The 25,065-nt window shown below is 40.4% G+C and overlaps 2 protein-coding genes across 6 annotated transcripts in view; one reads left to right on the top strand and one right to left on the bottom strand.

The window, feature by feature from the left end:
* The window catches only part of CLIC5 (chloride intracellular channel 5), a 75,650-nt gene extending 68,157 nt beyond the window's left edge, over window positions 1-7,493 (bottom strand). For both annotated transcript variants that reach the window (XM_042803273.1, XM_033005015.2), the window contains exon 1: window positions 7,005-7,493. In XM_042803273.1, the coding sequence (XP_042659207.1) occupies window positions 7,005-7,493 (489 nt within the window). The remainder of the gene's footprint in view (window positions 1-7,004) is intronic.
* A 9,774-nt stretch (window positions 7,494-17,267) lies between these two features.
* On the top strand, window positions 17,268-24,829 carry ENPP4 (ectonucleotide pyrophosphatase/phosphodiesterase 4). 4 transcript variants are annotated; one of them, XM_042803591.1, is made up of 4 exons: window positions 17,268-17,398; window positions 19,275-20,139; window positions 21,091-21,261; window positions 23,832-24,829. In XM_042803591.1, the coding sequence occupies exons 2-4, from the start codon at window positions 19,317-19,319 to the stop codon at window positions 24,194-24,196; spliced, it is 1,359 nt and encodes a 452-aa protein (XP_042659525.1). In that variant the 5' UTR covers window positions 17,268-17,398; window positions 19,275-19,316; the 3' UTR covers window positions 24,197-24,829. The 4 variants fall into 4 exon arrangements, with proteins under 4 accessions (XP_042659525.1, XP_042659527.1, XP_042659526.1 ...); XM_042803593.1 differs by having other exon boundaries at window positions 17,278-17,443; XM_042803592.1 differs by lacking the exon at window positions 17,268-17,398 and adding an exon at window positions 17,450-17,544.
* Window positions 24,830-25,065: the final 236 nt, after the last annotated feature.

Below are 25,065 nucleotides of genomic sequence, written 5' to 3'. Positions count from 1 at the left end.
ATCAATCCACAAATCCAAACATTTTCCTCTCCTAAAATGTAACAAAAGGAACTGAGATGTTTCAAAAGAAAAAAACAAACCAGGCTGGGATAACAATCTTATTTTCAGAACATCAAAAAGGAAGTCACAAAAATAAAATCGTAAGAAAAAGAAAGAAGTAAATAAATCCTGTTTTATTTTTCTCCCAGTCTGACCTACATATTTACATTGTATTTGCTATCGCTGCAACCACTGTGCAGTAACAATTTCCTAGACAATGTGGGTCCATATTTTGAAGCTGTTGCTATGCTACTGTGCTATACCCAGCCACAGTCACTGCTGGAGCCAAAAGCTGAAGGTGGCACGGGAGTGTCAGCTGAAAACTGATTCACAGACCTTTCCAGAGACAGAAAAGGTGCATGAGCAAGGCACAGACTTAGCAGAGGTCAGAAGCAAGATCTTTTACCCTTTGTATCCAAAAAGGTTAAGCAAACTGCTATGTCCTGCTGCTTAAGCACACGTTCTGCTCATGACTGATAGGAACTGGATGTTATCTGTAACAGAACTGCTATTCGCTAATCTTTTCACACACAGAGTAATTCAGATAAGCATAAATTAAGCTATGAAGAAACACACAACACAGTTTTCCTCCTCAGAAATAAGGTTCACATAGCTACTAGACTTATATGTTAAGAGATCACCAGTCTCCTATCCATGATAGGGGGTAGGAGGTATCCACAAAGCTGTGCTGTGTCTGGTTAGTAGGGTGCAGAGATATTACAGCTCTATCTCTGTTTTCTGAGTTAGTAGAGCAAAAACGTTGGTGATAGTATGCTCCACATCGGATTTATATCAGAGCAGTTCTCTGACTTCAAACCCATACTGTTTTCAGTGGCGGGTGATCAGAGTCTGATCACATCACTCGGAGAAACCTAATGCTCTTGAAGTCAAATGGGAGGCACAAACTGTGCAATAGTACTGCGTTACAGCTGCTCAAAATACAGGTGAGCAATAAATGGTTGAGACCGTTACAGAAGCATTTATTGGGAAAACACCAGGGGTAGAATATGAACTTTGTAATCCTAAACAAAAATGTTAAAGGATACGTAAATATGATAAAATACAGCAGATATAGTGTCCAGAGTAAAGAGTTGGACAGATGATGAATTGAGGAGGCACTTGCTGTAGTAATTTTTATTGGCACTGCTGTAGCTGAACGCTGTACTGCTGTATACTACGTGTACCTGAAAACAGGAATTTAAGAATTCTGGAGAGGGACTGGAAAAGGTCAAAAAAACCCTGAAACAAAATAAAACCTCACAACACACCAAACCACTCAAAGTTTAGAAATGATGACTCAAGCTTGAAAGCAGGCTGAAGGAATTTAATTTGTTTAGTCTAGGAAAGTGAAGACTGAATGAAATCTGATATCTGTCTTCTAAAATGACCTACCTATTAGAAAGAAAAATAGCATAATTCAGAGCAACAGAATTTTAATAAAGGAAAATATTTGTCTCAGGAAAATCATTAAGCAATGACAGAGACTAATTGGCATAAGTGCTGAATCTGCATCACTGAATGTTTTCAAAGAAGCATCTGTTAGGCGTAGTCTAAATAAAACTGAGAACAGGAAGACACGCCTTATCACCTGATATTCCCAACTTGCATTTCTACACTTAATTGTACTTGTAAACTATTTTAAGACTACTTGCAGCAAAAATAAAATACATTAATTTAATTAAAATTATCAAAAAAGGTATCACATTAGGATATTGACTCCCCACTAGTCATTTCTTGCCATGCACATGTTAACTTCAGCATGTTGCACCTTGGTCTGTAAATCTGCCATGACTGGAGAACTCTGAAAATAGTTCTTGGATCTTTTCCTTGCTCAAGTTGCTCATTGAACACTATTTAAAAGGTGGATTATGAATCATTTAACCTTTTTCTAAGCTGATTCATAAGACCAAAATAGTATTTGCTTACTTCCATTATATTCATTATATTTTTTTAAAAAAGCTAAAATGTCATAAAAAGCCCAATTACTATAATTTTATGTACATATAGAGTTAAACCTGCCACGTGGCTTCAGCCAGAACTCATTTTACTACCTGCAAACCTCAGTGGAGAAGATACAGTTTAACATCAGCCTTATGTGCTATACTGGAGTCAATTAAAAGACTACCTGGCTTGCATTGCTAAACTATTGTTTAAATTACTCTTGCAAATATCTACCACCCTAAAATTGCAAGTACAGTTATTTTATTCTATAGACTATGAGTGTAGTAAGACATAAGCAGTCCAAAATCTGACAGACTGATATTCCCATTAATGTCAATATCCATCCCTTTATTTGAAAACCCCTGCAGGACATCCTAACAAAGGCTACAAACGTTTGTCTATGCTGGGTACTCTTTTACTTTTCGTCTGCTTCTACAAAATGCTCAGGTCTGCTCAGCACCAGCATAACCACTAATTTAAGACTAGGCATCCACATGGTTATATTATGATTTAGTTCTGCTCTTTTCAAATAAGACATGCTAAAAATTAGCTATGTCTTTTAACATCACATTCTAAACCATTAATACATATTTTTAAACAAAACTTTCTCAACAGATACCAATATGGTCCATAAAACAACAGAAAAACCAACTCGATGGGAAGCAGCATGATTTTTGCAGTGATAGAAATGATTAATCTCAGTGTCATTGTTAACAATGTGGTCTGTCATTCCTCAGAGTTCAGCTGTGTTGTGAGTCAGTAGGAAACTAGTACAGGATTGTGCCATCAGGTTAGAGCCTTCAGGCCTCCCTGACTTGGAAACGAGGGAGTGGGAAGCATCTTGCAGGAAAACCAGAAATGTCCTTTCTTTCCCAGCTACTACTGACTTAAAGAAATTTTACCAAAGGATGCAGTAATCCCAATGGAAACAGCTAAAAGTTTAAGTTCTGATGTACAGAGAAGTTAAAAGCACTATCTTTCTTAAAACAGCATTGTTAAATATAAGCACTGGTGTCCATTGAAAGGACAGGAGGCAATGGGCACAAATTGAGATGCACAAAATTCCATCTAACGATAGGAAAACACATTTTTATCATGAGGGTAAGACACTGGAATGGTTGCACAGAGAAGTTGTGGATTCTTCATCTTTGGAAGTATTCAAAACCTGACGAGACATGGCCCTGAGCAACCTGCTCTAGGTGATCCTGCTCTGAGTAAAGGGTTGGACCAAATGATCTGAAGAGGAGCCTTCCAGCATCTATAACTGTTACCCCAGTGCAGTGACCCACCATGCATGTTCACAATATTAAACCCCTGCATTAAATTTATATCGTTTGCATAACACAAGGTGTTTATTACTTGGGGCAAAGAATCACCTTCCTTCTTTTGGGAATTGTGCTCCTACGGCACAAATGCATACAGAGAGGGTATAACTTGCAGCCAGTCTCAGGTCATTAATAAACCAGAAGGGCAATAATTTTCTTCTGAGAAAAAAAAAAAAAAAAACCAGGCTGTTCTTTAAATAACAACTCGAGCTTCAGGAAAACAAAAAGTTAAAGTTTTCAAAGAAACTCAACCTTCAAGACAAACACACTGCTAAACAAGGAAATACAACATACAAGTGAAAAGGTTGGACCTCTGAGCAACAGCTACAATTAGGTCAAGCTGTCCTATGCACTCAGTAACACAGCCAGTATGTCAGTCAGATTTCTGTTCAAATTACAAAGGCTTTTGTTTGAAGAAATTACAGTATTACTGAAAGGGCATTAAAGTGGCTCTGACAAGCCTGGACATGCTGGATTTACACAAACATCTCCATGTTGATACATGTTATATTTTGCTATTATGGGCACAGGGGATTCCTTGATGAAAGCAAACATTTTTTACTCTATGGCACATCCTGAAATAGTCCACTGATTATGGCACAGTTATCAAGTACTGATAATCAATAAAAGCTAAGTTAACGTAATTTAAACATTTTCTTGGTGTCTAATAACACAAAATGGACTACAGAAGATTATCAAGTCTGACTGAAACTATGGTCCTATTGCAACAGCACTTAAAATGTTCTGATGAAGTTAGATTTCTATCCTAGGCAGTGCACTACAACTAAGACAGCTAGACTGTAAGTTTGATACCGTTTAATCTTCCCACTTTCTCTGGTTTTCAGTCAGCAGCAACCTCTGTCTGACACTCGCATTTCCAGCCACTCACAGAGGTTTCTTAGTGTTACAAACAAAAGAAGGAATAAATAGTGGAAGAACTGTCATTAGCACTATCGTCCCACAGCAAAAGGTCCTGCTGTCACTGCCAATGTCTGCAGAAGATTAACCCGGTCTCAGGGCAACACTGGCCTCAGGTGGACTAGAGACCATATGAGAAGGGAATGGTCTATGAATAGCAGCCGTTGACACAACTGAGAGATTTGGTTCCTACATGCAAGAAGTAATAGCCCTCAAGTATTTCACAATTCTTGTTATATATTACTCTGTGACCTTCCATTTTATAGGGTGACTTTTGTTATCTAGATAATTAAAGATAACAAAGCTGGATCTGCACTCCATGGAGTTAGTGCTTTATTGCCTCGATACCAGAAAGAAAAACAAAAATCCAAAAATGAAATGTCATCAGTTTCGCAAGGAATAAAACACTGTCACAGGAGTTCAGGTCGGCCACCCACACAGAGGCATCCAGGGCCCTGCCCGTCAGGCCTCCAGCTCCTGCTGAGGAAGATCACAGCATGGACCACCTCAAAGCCTCATGTCTCATCTCCCAGCCAGGCAGGGATGTCTTGAAGCTCAAGGACATCTCAAAGGCACCAGGCACTTATGTTTCAGCAAGTGAATGGAGTCCAAAGTTTGTGCTTCTCTCTAGACTAGCTGATAAGCCCCTTTATGGGATACTCAACTACTCTGCACAACAGAAGCAAGGAAAAGGACTTCCTCAATCCTTCTCCATCACAGTTCTTTTCAAAATACCCCTCTTCTCACTATTCAGAAATTCAGATTAACCTCATCATCTCGCCTTGAATGGGAGCATCTGCATACATTTTCTTTTTTCATGCACAGAAAGAGAGGACACCATTATTTTGAAACAAGAATGTGGAAGAATAAGGAATAGAGAGAGATTATTTTAAAGCCAAAATACAACACTCATGTAGCTAACACCATGAAGTTGCTAATAAACAAAATGTACTCAATTGCTGCAACTTTTATAGCACGTATGCAGGGCTACAAGTAGAGATATGAACTAGAACCAACACCATAGATATTACTTTGTCCATATAATTAACATGTTTTTAGCAATGACCATGATCCAGTCACAGAAATAGGACAGCTGCCACTTCAAAGAGTCATACAGCGGAAGTTCTATGAAGATAAGGTAACAGGGCAAGTGCCCTCACATACGGTGCTCCCAGCCCACTTCGACAGAAATCAGTAGAAAACCCCTTGTGGCAGTACACGTGGACCCAGAACGATTCACGACCCAGCAATTAGTAGTTATTCCCTCTCCTGAAGGATATACACCTTTTTACAAGAGTAGCTACAGTTATACTGACCTTCAAGAGAAATGGCTGAAGTTTTGTGGTTTGCCTCGTGCAGAATAAGACTAAGTAACCTGATAGCCATTGCTGGTCGGTTGTTGGTTTTTTAATTTAATTTATCAATAAGCTAAATGCAAAAATTAGAAAGGCAATCACAAAAGATTGTCACGTAGAGAAGGGAGACAAAGGGGGAACAGAATCCACTTTTCATCGACAGAAAGACATGACATAAAGGGAAAAGATTTAATATTTGAATTATAACTTTTTTAACACATTCAAAAGACTCTCAGGATTCTGTTGACACTTTATGGGAGTGCTCTCCTTTATCCTACAAGCAAATGTAGTATAACTTTTTAACTAACTCAGTTTTCCAAGAAATCCAAGATTTACAACAGAAACCAAATGAAATATTAGGAGAATCCACCAAGCCATTTGAGCTTCCCTAGCTCATACAAGATAATCAGCATCTCACACTAACACAAAGGTTATAGTATGTTCTTGCTTAAATAAACCAAATTAACCAAATAAAGACATTGCTGAAAACACTTCCCACTATGTGTGGTAACAAAATCTCTTATTCTCTGTTCAAAGCACCTGTGGAACTGAGGAACGGATTCTTATATTCTTATTTATGTTGAAAAGTGACAAACTTTACAAGACTTCTGTTGAAGTAACAGAATATTACACTCATGGTGTACGGTGCTATTGAAGGGAAACAAGAACTTGAAAATTTATATTTTATGTACTTAAAAAGGAGGAACTGTCAGGTCTGTGTTGCAGCCTAATAAATACTGAAAATTGTTGAATACAAGACATTTCATGAAGGGAAGTATAACGTTTATTTAAGAACACAGGTGTTTATGGTTTAGAAATTTAAGTAACACCTTACAAGGTTAAAGAAAGTGTGAAAGTCCCCTCAGTAACTTATACCTAACTTGAAATTAATGAAAAATAGACATTAAAATTGTCACAGAAATACATTAATCTAACTATTGAAAGAAATAAAAGAAAGATCTCTTTCAGGGATAAGCATTTGTGGAAATTTTATTGTCATTATTTAAACTATTTATTTAGTTTTCTTCATTTCATTAGTAACTGTTACTTTCGAGCTATTGGCTACTAGACAGATAGTGAGACACAGGGATAGCTGAACTAGCTTAACTAAACCAGTTGAAGCAGTAGTAGTCTAGCTGTAACAGCAGGGAGATTTTACAGAATAAATGAATTGCAGCAACAATCAGAATACTTTCACCATACTCATACTTCCACTCAGAGTGAAGAAATTCCAGGCCTCTCCACACAACACAAATCTTCTCTTTCTGTGCATTACGATGTAAATGAATGGATTGGCCCCCTGCAGCACCCTGACAGCCAAGTTGGGAACAAAACAGTGGGTAGCTGTATTTTACTGATTTGGAGAACGCATACATTGATTTGGGCTTTAAAAATAGTGTATTCTACAGACCACTCAAGCTCTTACCTTTACAAACACACAAATCTCACAATCTTCCTGAAAGTTGTCAGTTTCTCCGAAGTTATTGTTAAGGGGGAACTTGAGGGAAGTTAAAGAGTTGGAAGAAGTGCTCTGGCTCCGACGCAACTGGAAATACGGAGGAAAATGCATGTTGCTCTCAAACATTATGCCCTCTACATGTTTATCTTCCAGAGTTGGGCTCACTATATCCACCTCCTGGTATGGGTGGTCTTCAGCACCATGGTGAGATGAAGAGGAACCATCTTCCCCATCAGCCCCATGCTGAGAGGCCACAGAATTACTACAGCTATCTTCTGAGCTCTCTTGACTACTATCCATGCTCTCTGGGATAGTAGTGATGGAAGAAAGGGATGGTGGATCTTCACGAGCACGATCATAAAGATTACACCCCTTGTCTTCCTCAGAGTCTGGAATCTCGTAGATATTGGTGGTGTTAACATTTTGATAAACATTGGTAAAGACCTGATCTTCCATGACTGCTGGCTGGTGAGTTTTGCCTGCCTTCTGGTATCTTAAAAGAATACAATTAAAGTGAGATGTTGACAGACAAACGCTCTTTAGGAAGAAGGAGAGTCTGTGGTATGCTTTCTGAATGCTCTGCTACACATGGCAGATCTCCAACAATCATTTACTGAGAGCTTTAAATCAACAACTACGCTTCCACTGAAATAAAAGATAAGGCTGTCTCACTTTTAACCCCTTTGTCGATCTGACTGCTGGTAACTATATCCTAGGAGCTGTAATCACTTGTTGTTCTTCCAGATATAGCCTGGCCAAGTATAGTGAAAAACAGCTGAAGCACCTATCAGTACTAGAAAGCTATTGTAAAAAATACATATTCTTTCACAGGAAGTCAAACACGAGAGTTAGAAATGAGGTAGAAATGCAGACTTCATCCATTCACTCATATTTTCAACACACAAAAGCCTAGTTTCAAAGAAAAGCAAGATAAAACTGACTTAACGATACAGGCAATAATCTGCAATTTTTCAGTGGTTACTTTCAACAACATCAACAAATGATGATAATTTATAAAAAGCTACAAATAAAAAAAAAAATTATAAAGTGGTATATCCATGAGAAAAAGGTATCAAACTTGAACTTCTTCCAGCTTTGCCACTGGTTCACTTTAGGACATTAGACCGTTCACATCTAGTGACTTCATCCTCTTGTATAAACTAGGGCCAAAACTAAAACGTCTTGTGAGCTGCCCTGGAATATATAAAAATAAAGCACTAAATAAGCATTAACTATTATTATGTATCCTTAATATATCAATTCCCTATAATCACATTTAGCTTATATATCTCTCTGTCATAAAACATAGACCCAAGTTTCCAAAGTTGTATTAATGCCACTTGACTTTAGCAATCTAGTTAGCCACCTTGTCTATACAGTTCTTTTTCTCTAAAGAATGGAGACACACAAAACTCCACAGAATCCAAAGCAAAATAATATTTCCAGCTTTACCATAAAATGAAGTGCCCTCTTAATGACAGATACACATTCCAGAGCATCTGAAATCAACAGAGCTGAAACTCATTAAAAATCCAAATCTGAATTTATCAAAGTTATGAGAATTTCAGAACTTATTGACTAATGACGCTTTATCTAGATGTTCACTGCATCTGGATTATGTAGATAGATTATTATGAGAATTCTTAGAATCTAATTATAATTAACCTTTTGGGTTTGAGCTAAAAGGAAAAATAAAGGTGTTTTCCTCATGAACCATCCTTGTAACTTCCTGAAAAGTAACTGCCACAGCCAGGTTGGATTTCTAAAAGGAACACAGAAGAGAGGTTAGAGAGAAAGATTGTCATTCCAGCCATCTCCAAACAGAACAATCAGGGGAACACATGCTGTTTCACATGACAGAGTAGCAGGTGCTGCCTACCTGAGATTTATGATTGTAGTTTACAGTCATTATTCTTATACTAAACATTTTAGACTACTAATAAAATCAAATATCAAAAGCAAACCAATACTTCAGCTTTTTAAACTTGGATTCACCTTCTAAGGTTCCTAGGTAACCCCAAATGTCCCAAAATCATGGTCACAACCAAATTTGATCACTGTAACAGTAAGGAAAACACACTACAGCAGAATTTCAATTCCCTACATGGAACCAGAAATACAGTACAAAGACACAGGTTAAGTATCAAAGATCAATGAGATCTCTTCACTCATGAGTGCATTTCTGGCCTGACATAACTCAAGGACTTCAAGGACATGTAACGCATATCAAGGCCTAACTTCAATTACTACTCACAAACTCCTGCCTGGCACAAGTAGTCCATCAGCAAACAGAACAAAGCACATCACCTCTTTACATTTTCTGTATGTAACTCAGCTACAATTCTTCACATGGAAATCCTAAATAAAAGATTCTGAAACATGTGCTGTGTAACCTGTATCGCAAACTTCTAGCATTCAAGACCAGCTATTAGGCTAACAATAAGACTGATTTAAAATTATGAGCTTGAACTACTAAAGCTCAGGAAACTTGGGAAAACCAATAAACCAACTAGAAACACTTATAACTTTAGGATTTTTTATTAATATTTTTTATTTCTAAGAAAACACCCATACATTTTGTAGAAATACAAATGTATTTCTACTTGTGTATGTTCAACTTGCTCTGAGCACGGCCTTGATAAGCAACTCCCACTGATCTTCAACCCTTCTTGCAAGAAGCACTCACAGGATTAAATATGCTGGGATCATAAAAATTCCCTCCTCAGTCACTCTACTGGAAAATAACTTGAGGAAGAAAAGAGAACACAGACACATTCATGATGCAAAACAAAGAGCAAAGTCCAGTTGCACAGTATTAATCAGATGACTGATTTTTTTTTTTTTTTTTTTTTCCCCTCCGCAAAGACATTAGCAGGATGCAGCAGCACCTGCTGGAGGGTATAAAATATCACAGGTAAAATAAGGAATAAGAGCATAACATTTGAGTATTACTTAAAAATAAGTACAGTTGATGTGGATTTCATTAGTCAGAAACGTGAGTTACCTAAGTTATCCTTTCCTCTGACCCTCTCCAGGAGCAAAGTAAAGTTCCATTCAGCTCCAAGATCCAGACTTCACTGTTGTGACAGAGTGATAAAGCCCAAGAATAAACCTGACCACACTTAAGAATTTATCCAGTTGAAAATCAGGTACATTTCAAATCACATCATATGGATCCACTGCTGGTTTACAACCCTTACATTTCATCTTCAGGGAGGACAGAAATAATTTTTGTGCCACAATTCAAGAGTTATGTGATAGCAAATGAGATCAAAACTGAGACGTCCACGTTGTGACCTGGGACACTGGTGTCCTGGCCTGCTCCCTGCGCCCTGTGCTGCTCCCTCCCTATTCCCCAGCCAAAAATGCTCTGCTCCAGCGAAGGAGCAGGGCAGAGCAGCTGTGCACGCATGTATCCAGTGAAATGGGATTTCTTTCCTACACAAGAGTGAGAGGAAAGAGGTTGTATGAGGCTGGGGAGCAGAAAAAGGTCTCAGCACCACTTTGCTCTCCATTCTCCACTGCAAAACAAAGCCCTTTGAGTAATAGTCCCAGTCCTCCCGCCACAAGAATGGAAGATTACAAAAAAGAGAGCTCACCAATTTCATCCATTCCCTAAATTCCTCTGCTCCCAAATCTAGGTGTTGAATTCATGTGGGAGCTGTAATTCCCGTAGTGTCACCATTGCATGTATCATCCATACCCACATGAGCCATCCAATAGCGCTGGTTGCTTGCTTTGCAGAATACAAATAACCACATAAACCACAAGCAGTAAAATTCATATAAGGACAAAGAACATGAGGAATAGAACTCCTTATTTTCAAGGTTTATTTTTTACTTCATGACTGAATTTCTATTTTTACTCTATCTTATCCTTTTTAAAGCAAGAAACACCAGAATTCACATGACCATAACTTCAGTTAGTATGCATAAGACACAAGTTACTGTCAGCCAGTAAGATCCCTTGGGTCTCATTTTCAGAAACTTTGTTTATACTAAGTTTAGCTGTCCATCATTCAGCACCTAGATTATGCAAATCACTGATTCTTTCTACAGTCCAATGGACAGCAATGGGCATCTCAGGGTATGTGATAAAAAGAGGTGGAAAGAATTATGTCAGAAGGAGATTAAGTATATTCTGGAGATGGTCTTTAATAGCACAAAACTCATTCATATGAGCTCCCTAGAATACATGGGGGATTTTGAGCTTAAGGTTGGAATTCACCTACATTTAGAAGCCTACAAATGGACATTAAAACTCATGCTAGGAACCTAGATAATTGCCTGGTTCAGTCTACAGAGCTCAGATCAGTAGCCCAGACACACACAGACATTTATTGGTATTTGTTTGCTTTGCCAACTTCATTTTATCTGAAGGACAGCAAATATAGTAAGAGCCCTGACACACTGAGAACAGTATGTTAAAATCGGACCACTGAAGTCGCTACTGAAAGTTTACCTGTTCACCCTGTAACCCTAACAGAAATCAGCATCTCCAGCTTTTACTTATTTTAAAACGTCAAGCAGAAGACCAGCTTGTAAAGAAATCCCTGCATTGCTAGAGTCAGTTATCCCTCACCTCCAGAGAAAAAGAGAAGGGTGGAAAGAAGGAAGAATAACAATCATGTCAGACCACTAAACAGCATACCTCACATCTCAGAGATTAATAGTTAAAGGCAAAAAGCCACATTACTGTATTTAATACAACAAGAATTTTACCTGGGTGCCTCTTTTTTAAACTTGCACATCTTCTAGACATTCCACAGTATTGGAAACTTCAACTCATCCATCAGTTCCACGTGTAGCTTCAGTAGCTAATACCACTGTTTAGAAATAGTAACCTGTTTCTGCTGGAATTTCTCAGATCATTTCCAATTGGTTATTGCTATGATTTCAGTGCTTTAATTAAGAGTCCTTCAGTTTTATTTGTTCTCCATGAAGATACTTGCACACTTTAAGAGCCTGTAAATCTTTCTTCATAACCTAAACAAATTGAGGTTCTTCAGTTGCTTGCTTTAAAGTGTATTTTTCCTGCCATTAAGAGAAACAAGAAAATTGAATAGTTAAAACAAAACACTTGAGAGTTCTTGGAAGCAGCTGAACCTGAAACTGAACGATGGTAGACAACATTTTTATATGTCAGTAAAAACTGAGGGATCTTAGCACCCCATAGCATCAGGCCCTACATTTGCACTTAAAAGCACTCAATGCAAAAATCATGAATGTTCCTGGCCATTCAGGATGCTGGTTTTACAAAAATAACTTATTTTCCTTGTAAAGCTCAAACATTTCCAAAGCTTTGCAACATGTAATTCAAGTATGCTACGAAAACTACACCGTGGGCTCTGGAAGAAAGACTATGCTTTACAGACATATTACAAGGGAGTTGCAGTAAAATCATAACATTTTGTTTTCACTTCTGACTGCACTAAATACCTGCCTGAAATCAACGACAAACAAACTTTCTTACATCGTTTCCAGCCTCAACTTTTACTTATAAGGTTAGCAGCGCCTCATTTTTTCATAGTTCATAAACAGTAGTTTTAATCACTATAAATCTTGCAGTAAACATGAGCAAAAGCCCTTTACTGTGCGTTCAGATTTTTTAGGAAGTCTCCATGTAGGGTACTTTTCTGGTTTGGCTCTGTGCTCTCTACAAGAATGAGAGACTCAAATTCCTCCACCCAGTTGTTCCTACAGCCGTTAACACTCACAGACCTGAATAACAGGAACAGACTGTGAAAAACCACACTCTTTAGAGGTCCAAGCATCTGCAGCTCCCCATGATCTTTCAAAATGGGAAAGATTTGGTGAGAAGGAGGAACAAGACTGCTCAGTATGGCCCTGTTCCACTCCAGCCTTTGGATGGTCACCTTTGGACACCCAAAAAGATCACTGGAACCACGCTGCTATGAAGTGCTGCACTATGAAGGACAGGAAGTTGTGTAGGTATGCTGACAATTTTATCTCTATTGTAGACATGCATACGGAGTTATTTCATCTTCTGAAACACAGGCTTCAGCTCAGTTTCATATTAACTGCTGACATGCACAGCTATAGCATCTTCTGTATGCTATTTAAGACACAGTAAGGAAAACAAAACACACAGAAAAACCATTTCAGAAGGCAGTGGTTTGATAGAAGACTTTGATCATCATACCTCTTTACACAAGAGTCAGCACATCCTTGCAGCAGGCCTACAGAAATCTATTTGCTCCTCAGCTAACACTGACCCAGATTCTGCAGCCTTGAGGGTCTGGCTCATGAATGCAAGACCATACTGTAATAGTGATGATTCACCTTCACTCAGATATTGCTTTGTTTCTGACTGTAAAAAAGGCATATTCAAAGCCAACACATCAGTAAATTTGACTCTGTATAAGACAGATACTTCTCCACTGGGAACTAGACAAACAATAGAAAATTATTTTGCACAGGACACTCAACTCTCATGTTATCAACAACTTTTAGTCATTAAAAATACCAGGAGTAGTCATTGTCAGACATTTGAAAACCTGCTTTACTTGCTGCAGGGCCTAAACAATTATTCCCAATATGCATGTTTCAAAGCCCTTTATTTGTGGTCTTCCAGTTCCTTTTATAAAACTTTGTTTGGTTTGCTCTCCAACTCCATGGTTGGAAACTCCACTAGAATACCTGAGAGCCTAAGAAATGCTGACTTTTTATTCACCCAACTGCTCCAAGGAAAACATTTCTGTTTGCCTTTAAAATCCGGCATCATTTTAACATCCTTGTTTACCTCTGAAACTAAGCACCCTTAGAAAGACCACCAACCCAGCTTTGAGCTTGTTTACTCTAGTAACCAAAATAGAGAAGGCAGAGACACTACACTACTCTGTACCACACTGTCACGCAGCCTTAGGGATATCGTCCCATAGACAGTGTGAGAAACAGCATGGTTAAGAGCCTCATTTCGTTTATAGCCTCCATATACAACCTATTCTTCAGATTAAATGGGCACTAAAAGCTTAAAGTCTAATATAGTTTAACAGCTGTTAGTCACCCAGCCCTTTTATGGTTTTAGGAAATGGCTTCCTATTTTTCATCTCAACTATATAAAGATGCATCAAAAGACAGTAAATGGCAGATTAAAAAACTGCTCAGGAAAAATGATCACAAAGACCTCTGTCACATGGATAAAATTTAGGAAAAAAAAATGGGAAAATACAGAAAAATGTTTCTCTTTCAATATTCAGTTATTTCAACTCTAAGTAATGAAAATGTCCTGCTTTTTCTTAAGCAAGTACTTAAGACAAGTATCTGAATAGCTAGGGTGCAACACCTAGTTTTCATCTGAATAAATAAGGAGTTGCTTTCCCTCCCCAACACTGCCAACAGGAGGGTATGCTTTCCCATCTAGAAATTACATGTTTTACTAAACCTAGCCAAACACAGGATTTTTTGAGGTTGCCTACCCTTTACTTCCTCTCTTCCACTGAATTCTGCTGACACAAACAAATGTGTGCAATGGTTCTCAAGCTGCAGATGCTCAGTTCTACTACAGCAGTAAATCTGTGCAGCTTTTGGCAGGATTTAGTATGGTTTAGTGATTAGAACTGCAGTCTATACTGACAAATGTGGGATGAAATACAATACAGAGGGAGATTACGGTGAGGAAAGGCAAACTTCTAGGTAGTTCCCAGTTTTACTTCTCTTAATGTAAGCATAGACATAACTCACCCATTTCTTGCAGGCATACACTGTAAATGGAACCAAGAGTTGTATTAAATACATGACATATGTTGGCTAGCCCAGTTCAAACTCCAGAGTCAGCATGGTATGCTGCCTTTATGATGTGTCAAGCTGGGGCTCATGAATACGCGAATAGGTTTCAAAGCACACGGGTAAGGGTAAACAAGAGATTACTCACACCTTTTAGGACTGAATAGCTGAGTAAATATGTTGCCAAACTAGGTTAGCAAAAGAGCCTTAATGCTTAAAATTTGTATCTCTGCATAAAGTTTGTAATAAGACTTCAGCTGTAATTTTATGAAGTTGGCTAAAAGATTGCACCTGTTATGTATGCCCTTGACTTCTAATTCACTCTGTGTAATAAATATTTTGAAGGAAATACAATAACGTAATTCATAAAGGACACTTTCCTCCTTCACATCATCAACTGTTGTGCATATTTACAAAGCTGTATTAATGAAAAAAAAAAAAAAAAAAAGAGAGAAAAAGAGAAAAAAAGACCTTGACTTGAACTTGTCATGTAACATGTGAATAGCTGCAGAAGTCTTATCTAGCTCCCCTGGAATTATTTTTTCCTCTTTTACAGTCCTGTGCTTTGCCACACCTGCTACATTCCATAAACCAAGGTGAATTAGAGGTGTGTCACTTTATTCAGCCTATCGTTCAACATCACTAGAGCCACTCCACTCAGCATGCACAACCTGCTAAACTCATACATGTATGAAAGCCATTAGAAAGAAACAAGCTCAAATCTATAGTGTTGGGAATAAACATGCTAGCAGGACACACAGAAAGATATTCAGATCCTCTACTTAAGTCAATCAGGAAGCTATAGCCATGTCTTTTTCTCAGTTTTTCTGATGGAATTCAAAATGGAGTGACAATTTTTGCTTCATGCTATTAAAGGACATTTATCTATTTACACAGAGCTGGTTTCATTGTTATTCAGTACTATTAATTTAACAGGTTTTGCAGAATTACTAATACCTTCTCATAATAAAAAGGAAAACCAAGGGAATGTAAACTATTTGCCTTAATTTATGAAGCAAACCTATACCAGGACCCAAAACAGACCTCAACCCATCATACCACACACTGCCTCCCTAAAAGCAGCACTGTCATTCAGAATACTTACATTCAACACCCACAATTTCCTGCATGTATTCTAAGTTTTAAGGTAAACCACTGTTGTCACAAGAAAGCACAAAAAGGTCACACACAGGAAAGCATATGAACAGTCAACTTTCAGAGCTGCGCCGCTGAAAGTGAGGAGGAGTCAGAGGGGAGATTTATAGTCATACTGACAGCCACCATCGCCTTGCAAAGGTCACAGCCCAGGGCTGCTGCGACACCCGCAAAGGAGGCAGGTTACAGGCATGCTGGGGAAAAGCAGGACAACTCCCAGTAACACACCCCATCACAGCCTCGCCTCACCCCACAGCCTCCTTCTGCAGCTGCGGGGCACCCCAGCAAACACCCTGGACCCCAAGCAAGCTCTTGACCCTTTAGCAGCCGGCCTCACTTTCCCCCCTCGGGGCCCATCCCAGCCCGGGGCAGGGAAGCTAACATACTTCTCATAAAAACCCGTGCTCCGCTGCAACCCACCACATCTCCCTGCCCGTGACAACCACCTCCCAGAGCTCCCCTCATCTCCCCATGGCTCCCTACAACACAACTCATTTCAGTCCCCATCATTTCAACTCCCAGCCCCTCAGCTCCCCACAGCTCCCCTTCCCTCAGCCCCCTCTCACCTCAGCTCCCCACGGCTCTCTATAACACACCTCGCTTCAGTCCTGCCCACCCCACCACACAACTCCCGGTCCCTCAGCTCCCCATGGCTCCCTACAGCTCTCCTCCCCTCAGCTCCATTCCCCTCAGCCCCCTCTCACCTCAGCTCCCCAGAGACCTCCCTCACCTCAGCTCCCCGCCCCTCTGTCCCCCATGGCTCCCTACATCACACCTCACCTCAGCACCTTTCCCCTCAGCTCCCTATACCTCCCTACACCTCCCCTCAGCTCCCCATGGCTCCCTACACCTCCCCACGGCTCCATTCCCCTCAGCCCCCCCACCTCAACTCCCCGCCCCTCAGCCCCCCACGGCTCCCTACAACACCTCACTTCAATCCCCATCACCTCAGCTCCCCTGCCTCAACTCCCCATGGCTCATCTCCGCTCCATTCCCCTAAGATCCCTCCCCTAAGCTCCCTCCCCTCAGCTCCCACAGCTCTCCCTCACCTCAACTCCCAGTCCCTACACCTCCCCATGGCTCCATTCCCCTCAGTCCCCTCTCAGCTCCCCGCTCCTCAGCCCCCCACGGCTCCCTGCAGCTACCCTCATCATGTCCCCACCTCCCCGCCTTGTCTCACAGCGCCACGCCCACCCCTCTGCAGCCAATCGGCGCTTCCTCCAGCGGGGCCGCCAGCCAACCGCCACCCGGCGGAGGCCGGCCCAGCTACTATGGAACCCCCCCCGCAACACACATTTCCCCCCCCCCCCCCCCCCGCCCGGGGTTGATCCGCTGTCGGCAGTGGCGGTTGGGGCCGCGCGCGGGCGGCGGGTGCGCAGGCGCTGTGCCCCCCCCCCCCCCCCCCCCCGGTCACCTCCGCGCCTTCGCCGGCGGCGCCTCCAGCGGAGCCGGGCCCTCACGGTGGGGTCGGGGCGGAACGGCGGCGGGAGGGCAGGGCAGGGTGAGGTGAGGCGGTCGGTTGTGGTGCTCGGCGCTGCCCGGGGCAGGGCTGTGGGACAACCCCTCGCTCCCTGAGCGGCGCACACCCCCCCCGCCTCGCTTTTTCGGTGAGGGAAGAAAAGCGTCGGTGGGCTGTGTGGAGGCGGGTGGTGGGCGCCGCGGCCGGACCCCACCCCACCCCCGGGCGAGGCCGGTGTGTTCGCTGAGCCCCCGGAGCGGCGGGGCCTCGGCCCGGGGCGCTGGCCGCCCTCGCGGCGGTGTGCCGGCCAAGTTTGTAATGAGAAGGCGGCATCTCGCTGTGAGCTTTCAAGACCAAGATAACTCGTTTCTTAACTGAACGGAGCAACTAGAGGCTTGGAAACCTGGCGAGAGGGTGGGGAGGTTCGAGAATGGAAATGCTGATGGCATTTCAGAGTTGGCTGGGGTACAGTGGGTAACAACACAAATGCTCAGCATCTTTAGGGGTTTTTGAAGCTAATATTGTGCTCTAAGGTCTTACTGCGCCATGAATAACTGGTTCTGCTTTTTAAAGCACCTGGCATCATGAAACGGGTGATTCTCTGCTCCACTGCTCATTTAATTCCTTTTCTTCCCCCCCCTCTTTAAAGAGGCTGTGTGTTACAAGTCCTGCGTTTAGGAGATACCTTAATGCTGTTCTTGACGATCCTTGTAACATTTGTATCTTCTAAAGAATTTTTAACTGTTGCTTGCGGCGGGGAAGATTTCTTATGCTTTGAACTCCACTCACTGCTAAAGCTTTAGGTAATGTTAAAGCTACTTACACTTTGAAAAGAGTTTTAAAGGCTCTGGGGGAAAGGGTTGAGATAGTCCAGAAGATACTACTGCAGCTGGGAAGATAGCTGCCGTTCCTCCTAGAATCACCCGAGTTTGTACAAGTGAGGTAACAGAGAAAATTGCTGGAGTGGGGCTTTTCTTGAGAAGTAAATATGCTGTCTAACAATATTGCAGAAGTTTTTGTGAAACCTGGAGCTTCACTTCCTCTTTCTTAAAGGCTTATATAATAATTCTGGACCTTCCTGAATAAAGTGCTCCTGTCACACACAATAAGTTTAGAGGGTGGAGAGAAACAAGCTTACAAATCATACCTTGCATTCATAATATATTCCCTGGTGAGAAATACTTGTCTCATAGCTAAAGTTACTAATGATTTTTAAAATCTTTTTAGAGATAAATATGATATGTAAAGAACAGGTTTAAATACTATTGTGGTAGATGTACAACAGCTTAGAAGGAAAACAGAAGTAGAAGTTAGTCCTGGCAGTTCCATCTATAGAGTAAGCAATGAGTAAATAGGAACGTGGAAAGGCTCAGAAGTCTTCCAGCAATTTCAGAGGGTGGAAACTGTGAAAAAGGAAAGGTGGGATGAAATTATAGTTACAGTAGAAAACAAACTTCTGAACAGTGATGTGTAAGCAGGATTTAGAGCTGCACGGGATTTTCAGATGTGGAGCTAGAATTGTTCAGGTGCGTGTGCTTGAACATGAGGAGAAATACTGATTGTCTTGGAATGTGGAATTGTAATAAGGCACACAGAACAATGGACTAGTTGCTTAAAAGAGAGAAAACTATTCTTCTTCCATTGAGTCTGGAATGAAAAAAATCTCATTGCTCATCTGTTTTAATATATGAAAAACTATGACATATAGAAGAAACTTCTGAAGTCAGTAGGGAAATACACTGTTGACCTCAGCGGTTGTTCAGACCGGTTATTTTGCAGTTAACCTCTGTAAGGAAGGTGTACATAATGCATAGCTAGTTAAACTGGTTCCAGTACAATTATTTTGTGTTACATGCTTTATCTTTTTAAACTTTTCAGGTGCATCTGATTACCTGCTGGAAATACTCAGAAGTATCAACAATGAACTCAATGTTAACATTATTTTTTTCTGGAATTGTTGCCTGTTGTGCTCACGCTACCAGTGATTCGGTATCCAGGTTACTCCTTGTGTCCTTTGATGGCTTCAGGGCTGATTACTTGGAAACCTACACACTTCCTCATCTTCGGGAGTTCATTGCGGATGGTGTGCTCGTAAAACAAGTTACAAATGCTTTTATCACCAAGACTTTCCCAAACCATTATACCATAGTGACAGGTTTATATGAAGAAAGCCATGGCATCGTGGCTAATGACATGTATGATGCAGACGCCAAGAAAAAGTTTTCACAGTTCAATGATTCAGATCCCTTCTGGTGGAATGAGGCAGTCCCAATCTGGGTAACAAATCAACAGCACGGAAACGGAGCAAGCGCTGCTGCCATGTGGCCTGGTACTGATGTAAAAATTAATGATACAACCCCTCAGTTCTTTATGAAATACAACTTCTCAGTAGCGTTTGAGGAGAGAGTGGAGAAAATTGTTTCATGGCTGAACAGCTCTAATCCAGTAGTCAGTTTTGCTACATTATACTGGGAAGAACCAGATGCAAGTGGGCACAAGTATGGACCAGATGACACTGAGAACATGCGCAAAGTATTAGAAGAAGTGGATAATCATATTGGTTTCCTTACTAATAAATTGAAGGCATTAGGTTTGTGGGACACTGTTAATATCATAATAACAAGTGACCATGGAATGGCCTCCTGTTCTGCAGAGAAGCTGATTGTCCTGGATAAATGCATTGATCGCAATAAGTATACTCTGATAGACAAGAGTCCAGTTGCTGCAGTGCTGCCAAGGCAGAGTATGGAGTTTTTGTTTGTTTGTTTTTTAAGTCATACACTGAGAATTAAATCTTGTTTATCTTACTACTGAAAAGTACATGCTGGGGTAGACTGTTCACATCTTTTGTAAAACCAGTGTAGTTCATATTGCAGAACTTTGACATCATTTAATAAATAAGCTAAAGAATGTTTATTTAGAAATTACTTTGTTTTGGTAATCAATGGGCTAAGGAGAGTTTCTTGTTGAATTGCTATGGGTGGTAAAGATGGTTCTTGTTCAGCTTGTTGAGAAAGTAGATAGGCACTTTGTATGCCTGCTGTCTTGTTGCTCACTTAGTCTATATGGTTGTAATTCACAGTGAGCATGAAATAAACCCTCATGTTTGTTCAGAATAAAAAATGTCATTGTCTAAACTTATAAGTAAAAATCTAAACCCAGCTTTGATCACTTTACCACTTCTGTTTCTGTGAATGAAACTTCAGTTTTCGTACTGTGAATTGAATCTCTGTATGGAATAGTTACTAACAGGTGTGTCTTAAATCATGACACTGCTGATCTCAGTTTCCACAGCTGTGGCCAGACTGAAGCAATTCTAATGAACAAAGTGATTTGTTCTGTAACAAAATCTAATACTTGCTGCTTTGGATAAAATACTGACTACTTGGGTGTGCGATTGCTTTCTTTTGATTTCTCTGCTTGAATTTTGCCCTCATCCCCTGCAAGCCCAGAGGGTAAGTCAAGTTGTAGGTCCAAAACCAAGGACATGAGGTGCCTCATTTAAAATGAGAGCAAATTGTGAAATTCACCTCGCTACAGTAGAATTTCATTAAGGACGTGAAAAAATCTTTTTCTGTGTGCCTTTTAAAAAATAATTGTTTTGAAAAAAATGGATCCTAGGTTTAATGATAGATAATTGCAGTAAACAAACCATAATTTCTAGCTCTTTCACGTGCAATTTTTTTCTTGGCAGACAAAAGAGAAGTATATAACTTACTGAAAAAATGCAGCGGTCACATGAAAGTATATCTCAAAGAAGAAATTCCAGACAGATTTCATTATCGTCATAATAAGAGAATTCAACCCATAATTCTGGTTGCAGACGAAGGCTGGACGATTGTACAAAATGAGTCACTTTCAAAATGTAAGTGTGTTTTCATTCTTTGTGCTCTTGGTGGCTTATGTTGGTAAACTGTCTTGGTTTTATTCCAGCCATCTCTAGGATGGTCCTGGTTTAGTGAGTGGAGTCCTACTACTGTGCATCTTTAGCAACATCTCAGCACTTTCTAGAACGTTCTCAGCCTGAGCCTGGAGTGTTTTCACAGACAAGGAAGAGATGGGGGATATTCTGTTGGCTAAAACACTTTGTCATTTCAACTTAAGTGCCTGAGGTACACTTTTAAGAGTTATCTTAGGCAAGTTAGCAGTCTGTCTCAAGCTTCACTAGGGTGTTGTTTAACTATTTTTTGTATATAAAATATATATAGGGGAGCATAAATTTAAGTATGCAAGATACAACATTTAATGTTACAGTACATATACTAGGAAACAAAAATAAATGGGAGGAAATGCTAAAAATAATAGGAACACAACAATAATGGTTAAAGAAGCTACAGTTCTTCCTGTTGGAGCATCAAATAGCATGTTTTAAAGACAAAAACCAAAATAGTTATTATTTCATACAGCACATAGCTTAGCAATGTGCTTCCTTCCTGCTAGATGCTATGAATGTAAAATTACATACATACATATATATATCTATATGTATATGTGTGTGTATATATAGGTATATATACTTCCAGGTGTTTCACATGCAGAGTTTTTTGGGGCAGACGAGAGGTGTGTATAACTTACTGAAAAAAATGTAACAGTCCCATGAAAGTATATCTCAAAGCAGAAATTCCAGATAGATTTCATTATCATCATAATAAGAGAACTCAACCCATAATTCTGGTAGCAGGTGAAGGCTGCATGTGTGTGTATATAGGTATACGTGTGTGTTCAGAAAGTGATTGGACAAATTCTTGGAAGAAAAAGCCATTAATAGAGATTAAACACAAAGGTACCAAGGTTCCAGGAAGTTTCTGAGCAGCCAACAGCTCGAGGCTCGCTGGCGTGTCAGGGCTACCCCTGCTGTGGGGGACAGGATGCTGGGTGGTGTAAACTCCTGGTTTCACCCGGTTTGGCTATTCTTACTGTCTGCCCTTTGCACATGTAAGTTCAAATTTTTTCAGTATTTGTACAAAAGTGCTGCTTTTAATGTAAGATGGTTTTATATTTTAATTTCCCCACAGATTTGCTGCAGTCATCTGACAACACTTAGCACAGGTGTTCTCTAATAGAGGTCTCTTTCTTGTTTATGGTTAGATCCAATGTCATGTACCTAAAAACAGCTAATAAGTGTATAGTTATAAGTAACAGCGTTTGTATCAGTTGAAGTGAATTGTTTCAAAACAGTTTTGCTAGCCAAGGCTTCCCAGGAGCAGGCAGGGGAGGTTTTAGCTTAAAAGGCTATTTACGTGTTCGTTGTCTTCGTGGACAAAGTGGCAGCGTAAGGATTGGCAAGTGTACGGACACCTGTGCTGTCCCTGGCAATGCTGGCACACACCAGCCCTCCTGCTTCCGAGGTGAAATTAGGAAACTTCATTGGAGAGGGGACTTGGAACTGCTCTGTGCAAAACGAGTGGGTAGTAGAAGGAAAAAAAAAATGCAACCAAGAAACATAGGGCTGCATTAAAGCGAACAAGCAAGATGTGGTGCAGTAGTATCTTTGTGGTAACAAACCTAATGGTGGAAAAGATTAAAAAGGAATACTGGAAGTACACTGAAGTGGTGAGTGTGACGTAATCAATAGGAATCTTGACACTTCAGATCAGAAACTTTCATGAAGCAGCCAAGGAGGCAGTTCTCAGGAAGGCTTGTTAAACTGTTACTATGAACTCAAAACTTAAATGCAGTCACTCAAATGCTGTGCTGGGTGTGCTGTGAGAAATTTTTGGCATCTTGGACAGTTTTTTTCAGGCATGTTATTAGGAAATTTGACTATGGCAGCTTTTTAGCTGTTTATATTCCACCCAAAATCAGAGTGAGTATTTCTTAAAAACCTACCAAATGCCCAAGTACTGGTGACCTTGTAGCCATAAACATTTTGTTGTATGCCTGTCACAGGCGTTGTGATCATTTGACTGGTTTTTTGGTTTTGACTGTTTGGGTATCCCTTCTCCCAAAGCACATAATCTGATAAGCATGATTTGAGGGTACTTATATGCTTGAACTGAACAGTATCAAGAGGAAAGTGTTTGGCTTTTAAGAAGTAATTAGTCTGCTTTAAAGAAGTGGATGTCTTTCCAAAATCTGAGAAGTACAAATTTACGTTCCAGCTACTGACTTGTTCTGGAGTGGCAATATCCTTTTCAACTCTGGCAAAAGGAGTGGAAAGGGGAAACCTGGAAATGTTGATGACAGAAGGGAAAAGAGAGAATGGCAGGGGGGCATCAAGGCTGAAGATCAGTGTGAGAAAAGACTTCTGGGGCCTGGGGAAGAGGGAAGGAACTCTGAGTTCCTTCAGTGTTTGGTCCAACAGCTGTTTTTATGCTCTGCATTAGTGTTTGGTTAAAATATATGGCTTTTGCGGGTGGGGGAGAGGGAGGGAGGGGAATACTCGCTATGCAAAGAGAAACTGTGATGTTAACTCTTAACTTTACGTTTCTCCAGTAGGTGACCATGGCTATGACAACACTCTCCCAAGCATGCATCCGTTCCTGGCCGCTCGCGGGCCTGCTTTTCATCGGGGTTACAAGCAGAGCACCATAAACAACGTTGATATTTACCCCATGATGTGCCACATCCTGGGGCTGACGCCACAACCCCACAATGGCACTTTCAGTAACACCAAGTGCTTGCTCGCTGACCAGTGGTGCATAAATATACCAGAAGCTATTGCGATCGTTATTGGGGCTTTTATGATACTGACTACTTTCACCTGCATTATAATAATCTCAAAGAATAGAGTAGCTCCCCCACGGCCATTTTCCCGACTTCAGTTACGATACGATGATGACGATCCTTTAATCGGATAGCGTGTAGGGAGCCTCGCCTCGCTTGCTAAATAGTGATTTCAGGAAAAGAGTCTGAACTCGCACTGGGTGGCATTCTTCGATGCACTTTAACAGTATCTGTATAAAATACTGTACAGCCAGATCTTGCTAACTTCTTTGTGTGTGCTACCTAATAGTCCTGTAAAAATCCTTTCAGAACAAAATGGTAAACAGGTGGCTTTCTGCTGGAAGAGATGCTTAACAAAATAAGGATGCTTAGTTTATCATTCAGGCCTGTGAAGACTTTCAAAATGAAATTCCAGAGTATGAACTAGCCAGGACAGACAAAGTGAATTTTAATATTTGCAAATGATAATTATTTTTTTTGTATTGAATTTAAGTTAATGTTGACTTCTTTTAGCATCTGTATTGGAAAGAAAATTGTTTTTTATGAGAGTTAGAAGTTATTTCTGTTTGGACAGTATATTCTGATTTGTTCTTAAATTTGGGGGTAGAGGGTGTAGAGAAGATCTAATACTTTGTTTCCACCCTAAGCCACCAATATGACAAGAAACTAGTGAGAAGGAAAATGGAAGTCATATGCACCAATTTTTTCCTCAATCACTTCTAGTTTGAGCAATAAAGTATGCGGTTCAGCAGTTCCAGCGTGGGGCAGATGGCTCTGACATTTCTAGATGTGTGTCTGTGAATGACTTGGTTCCACAGTTTCTGCACTTGGAGAGTTGGGATGCTACTACTTGCTTATCTCAAAGATGTCAATTTAATCTACAAATCCTTGGATTACCCAGAAATCCTTGGATTACCCAGTTTTGTGGGCTGTAGTAGTAAAATTATTGCTTCTGAACCCTGTAAAAATTTTTCAGGTGTAAACTCTGCCAAAGGTGTTTTTG

This window comes from Tyto alba, unplaced genomic scaffold, assembly GCF_018691265.1.
Source record: "Tyto alba isolate M040663 unplaced genomic scaffold, T.alba_DEE_v4.0 Super-Scaffold_40, whole genome shotgun sequence".
Taxonomy (NCBI): Eukaryota; Metazoa; Chordata; class Aves; order Strigiformes; family Tytonidae; genus Tyto; species Tyto alba.
The sequence above is the reverse complement of the archived record's forward strand: the minus strand, read 5'-3'. Positions and strand labels throughout refer to the sequence as shown.

Excerpts from the sequence above, each read along its gene's own strand:
- ENPP4 (XM_042803591.1), top strand. The coding sequence starts at position 19,317 with ATGAACTCAATGTTAACATTATTTTTTTCTGGAATTGTTGCCTGTTGT. Across the intron at positions 20,140-21,090 it reads TGCAGTGCTGCCAAGGCAGA|ACAAAAGAGAAGTATATAAC; the intron begins GTATGGAGTTTT and ends TTTTCTTGGCAG. Across the intron at positions 21,262-23,831 it reads AAATGAGTCACTTTCAAAAT|TAGGTGACCATGGCTATGAC; the intron begins GTAAGTGTGTTT and ends ACGTTTCTCCAG.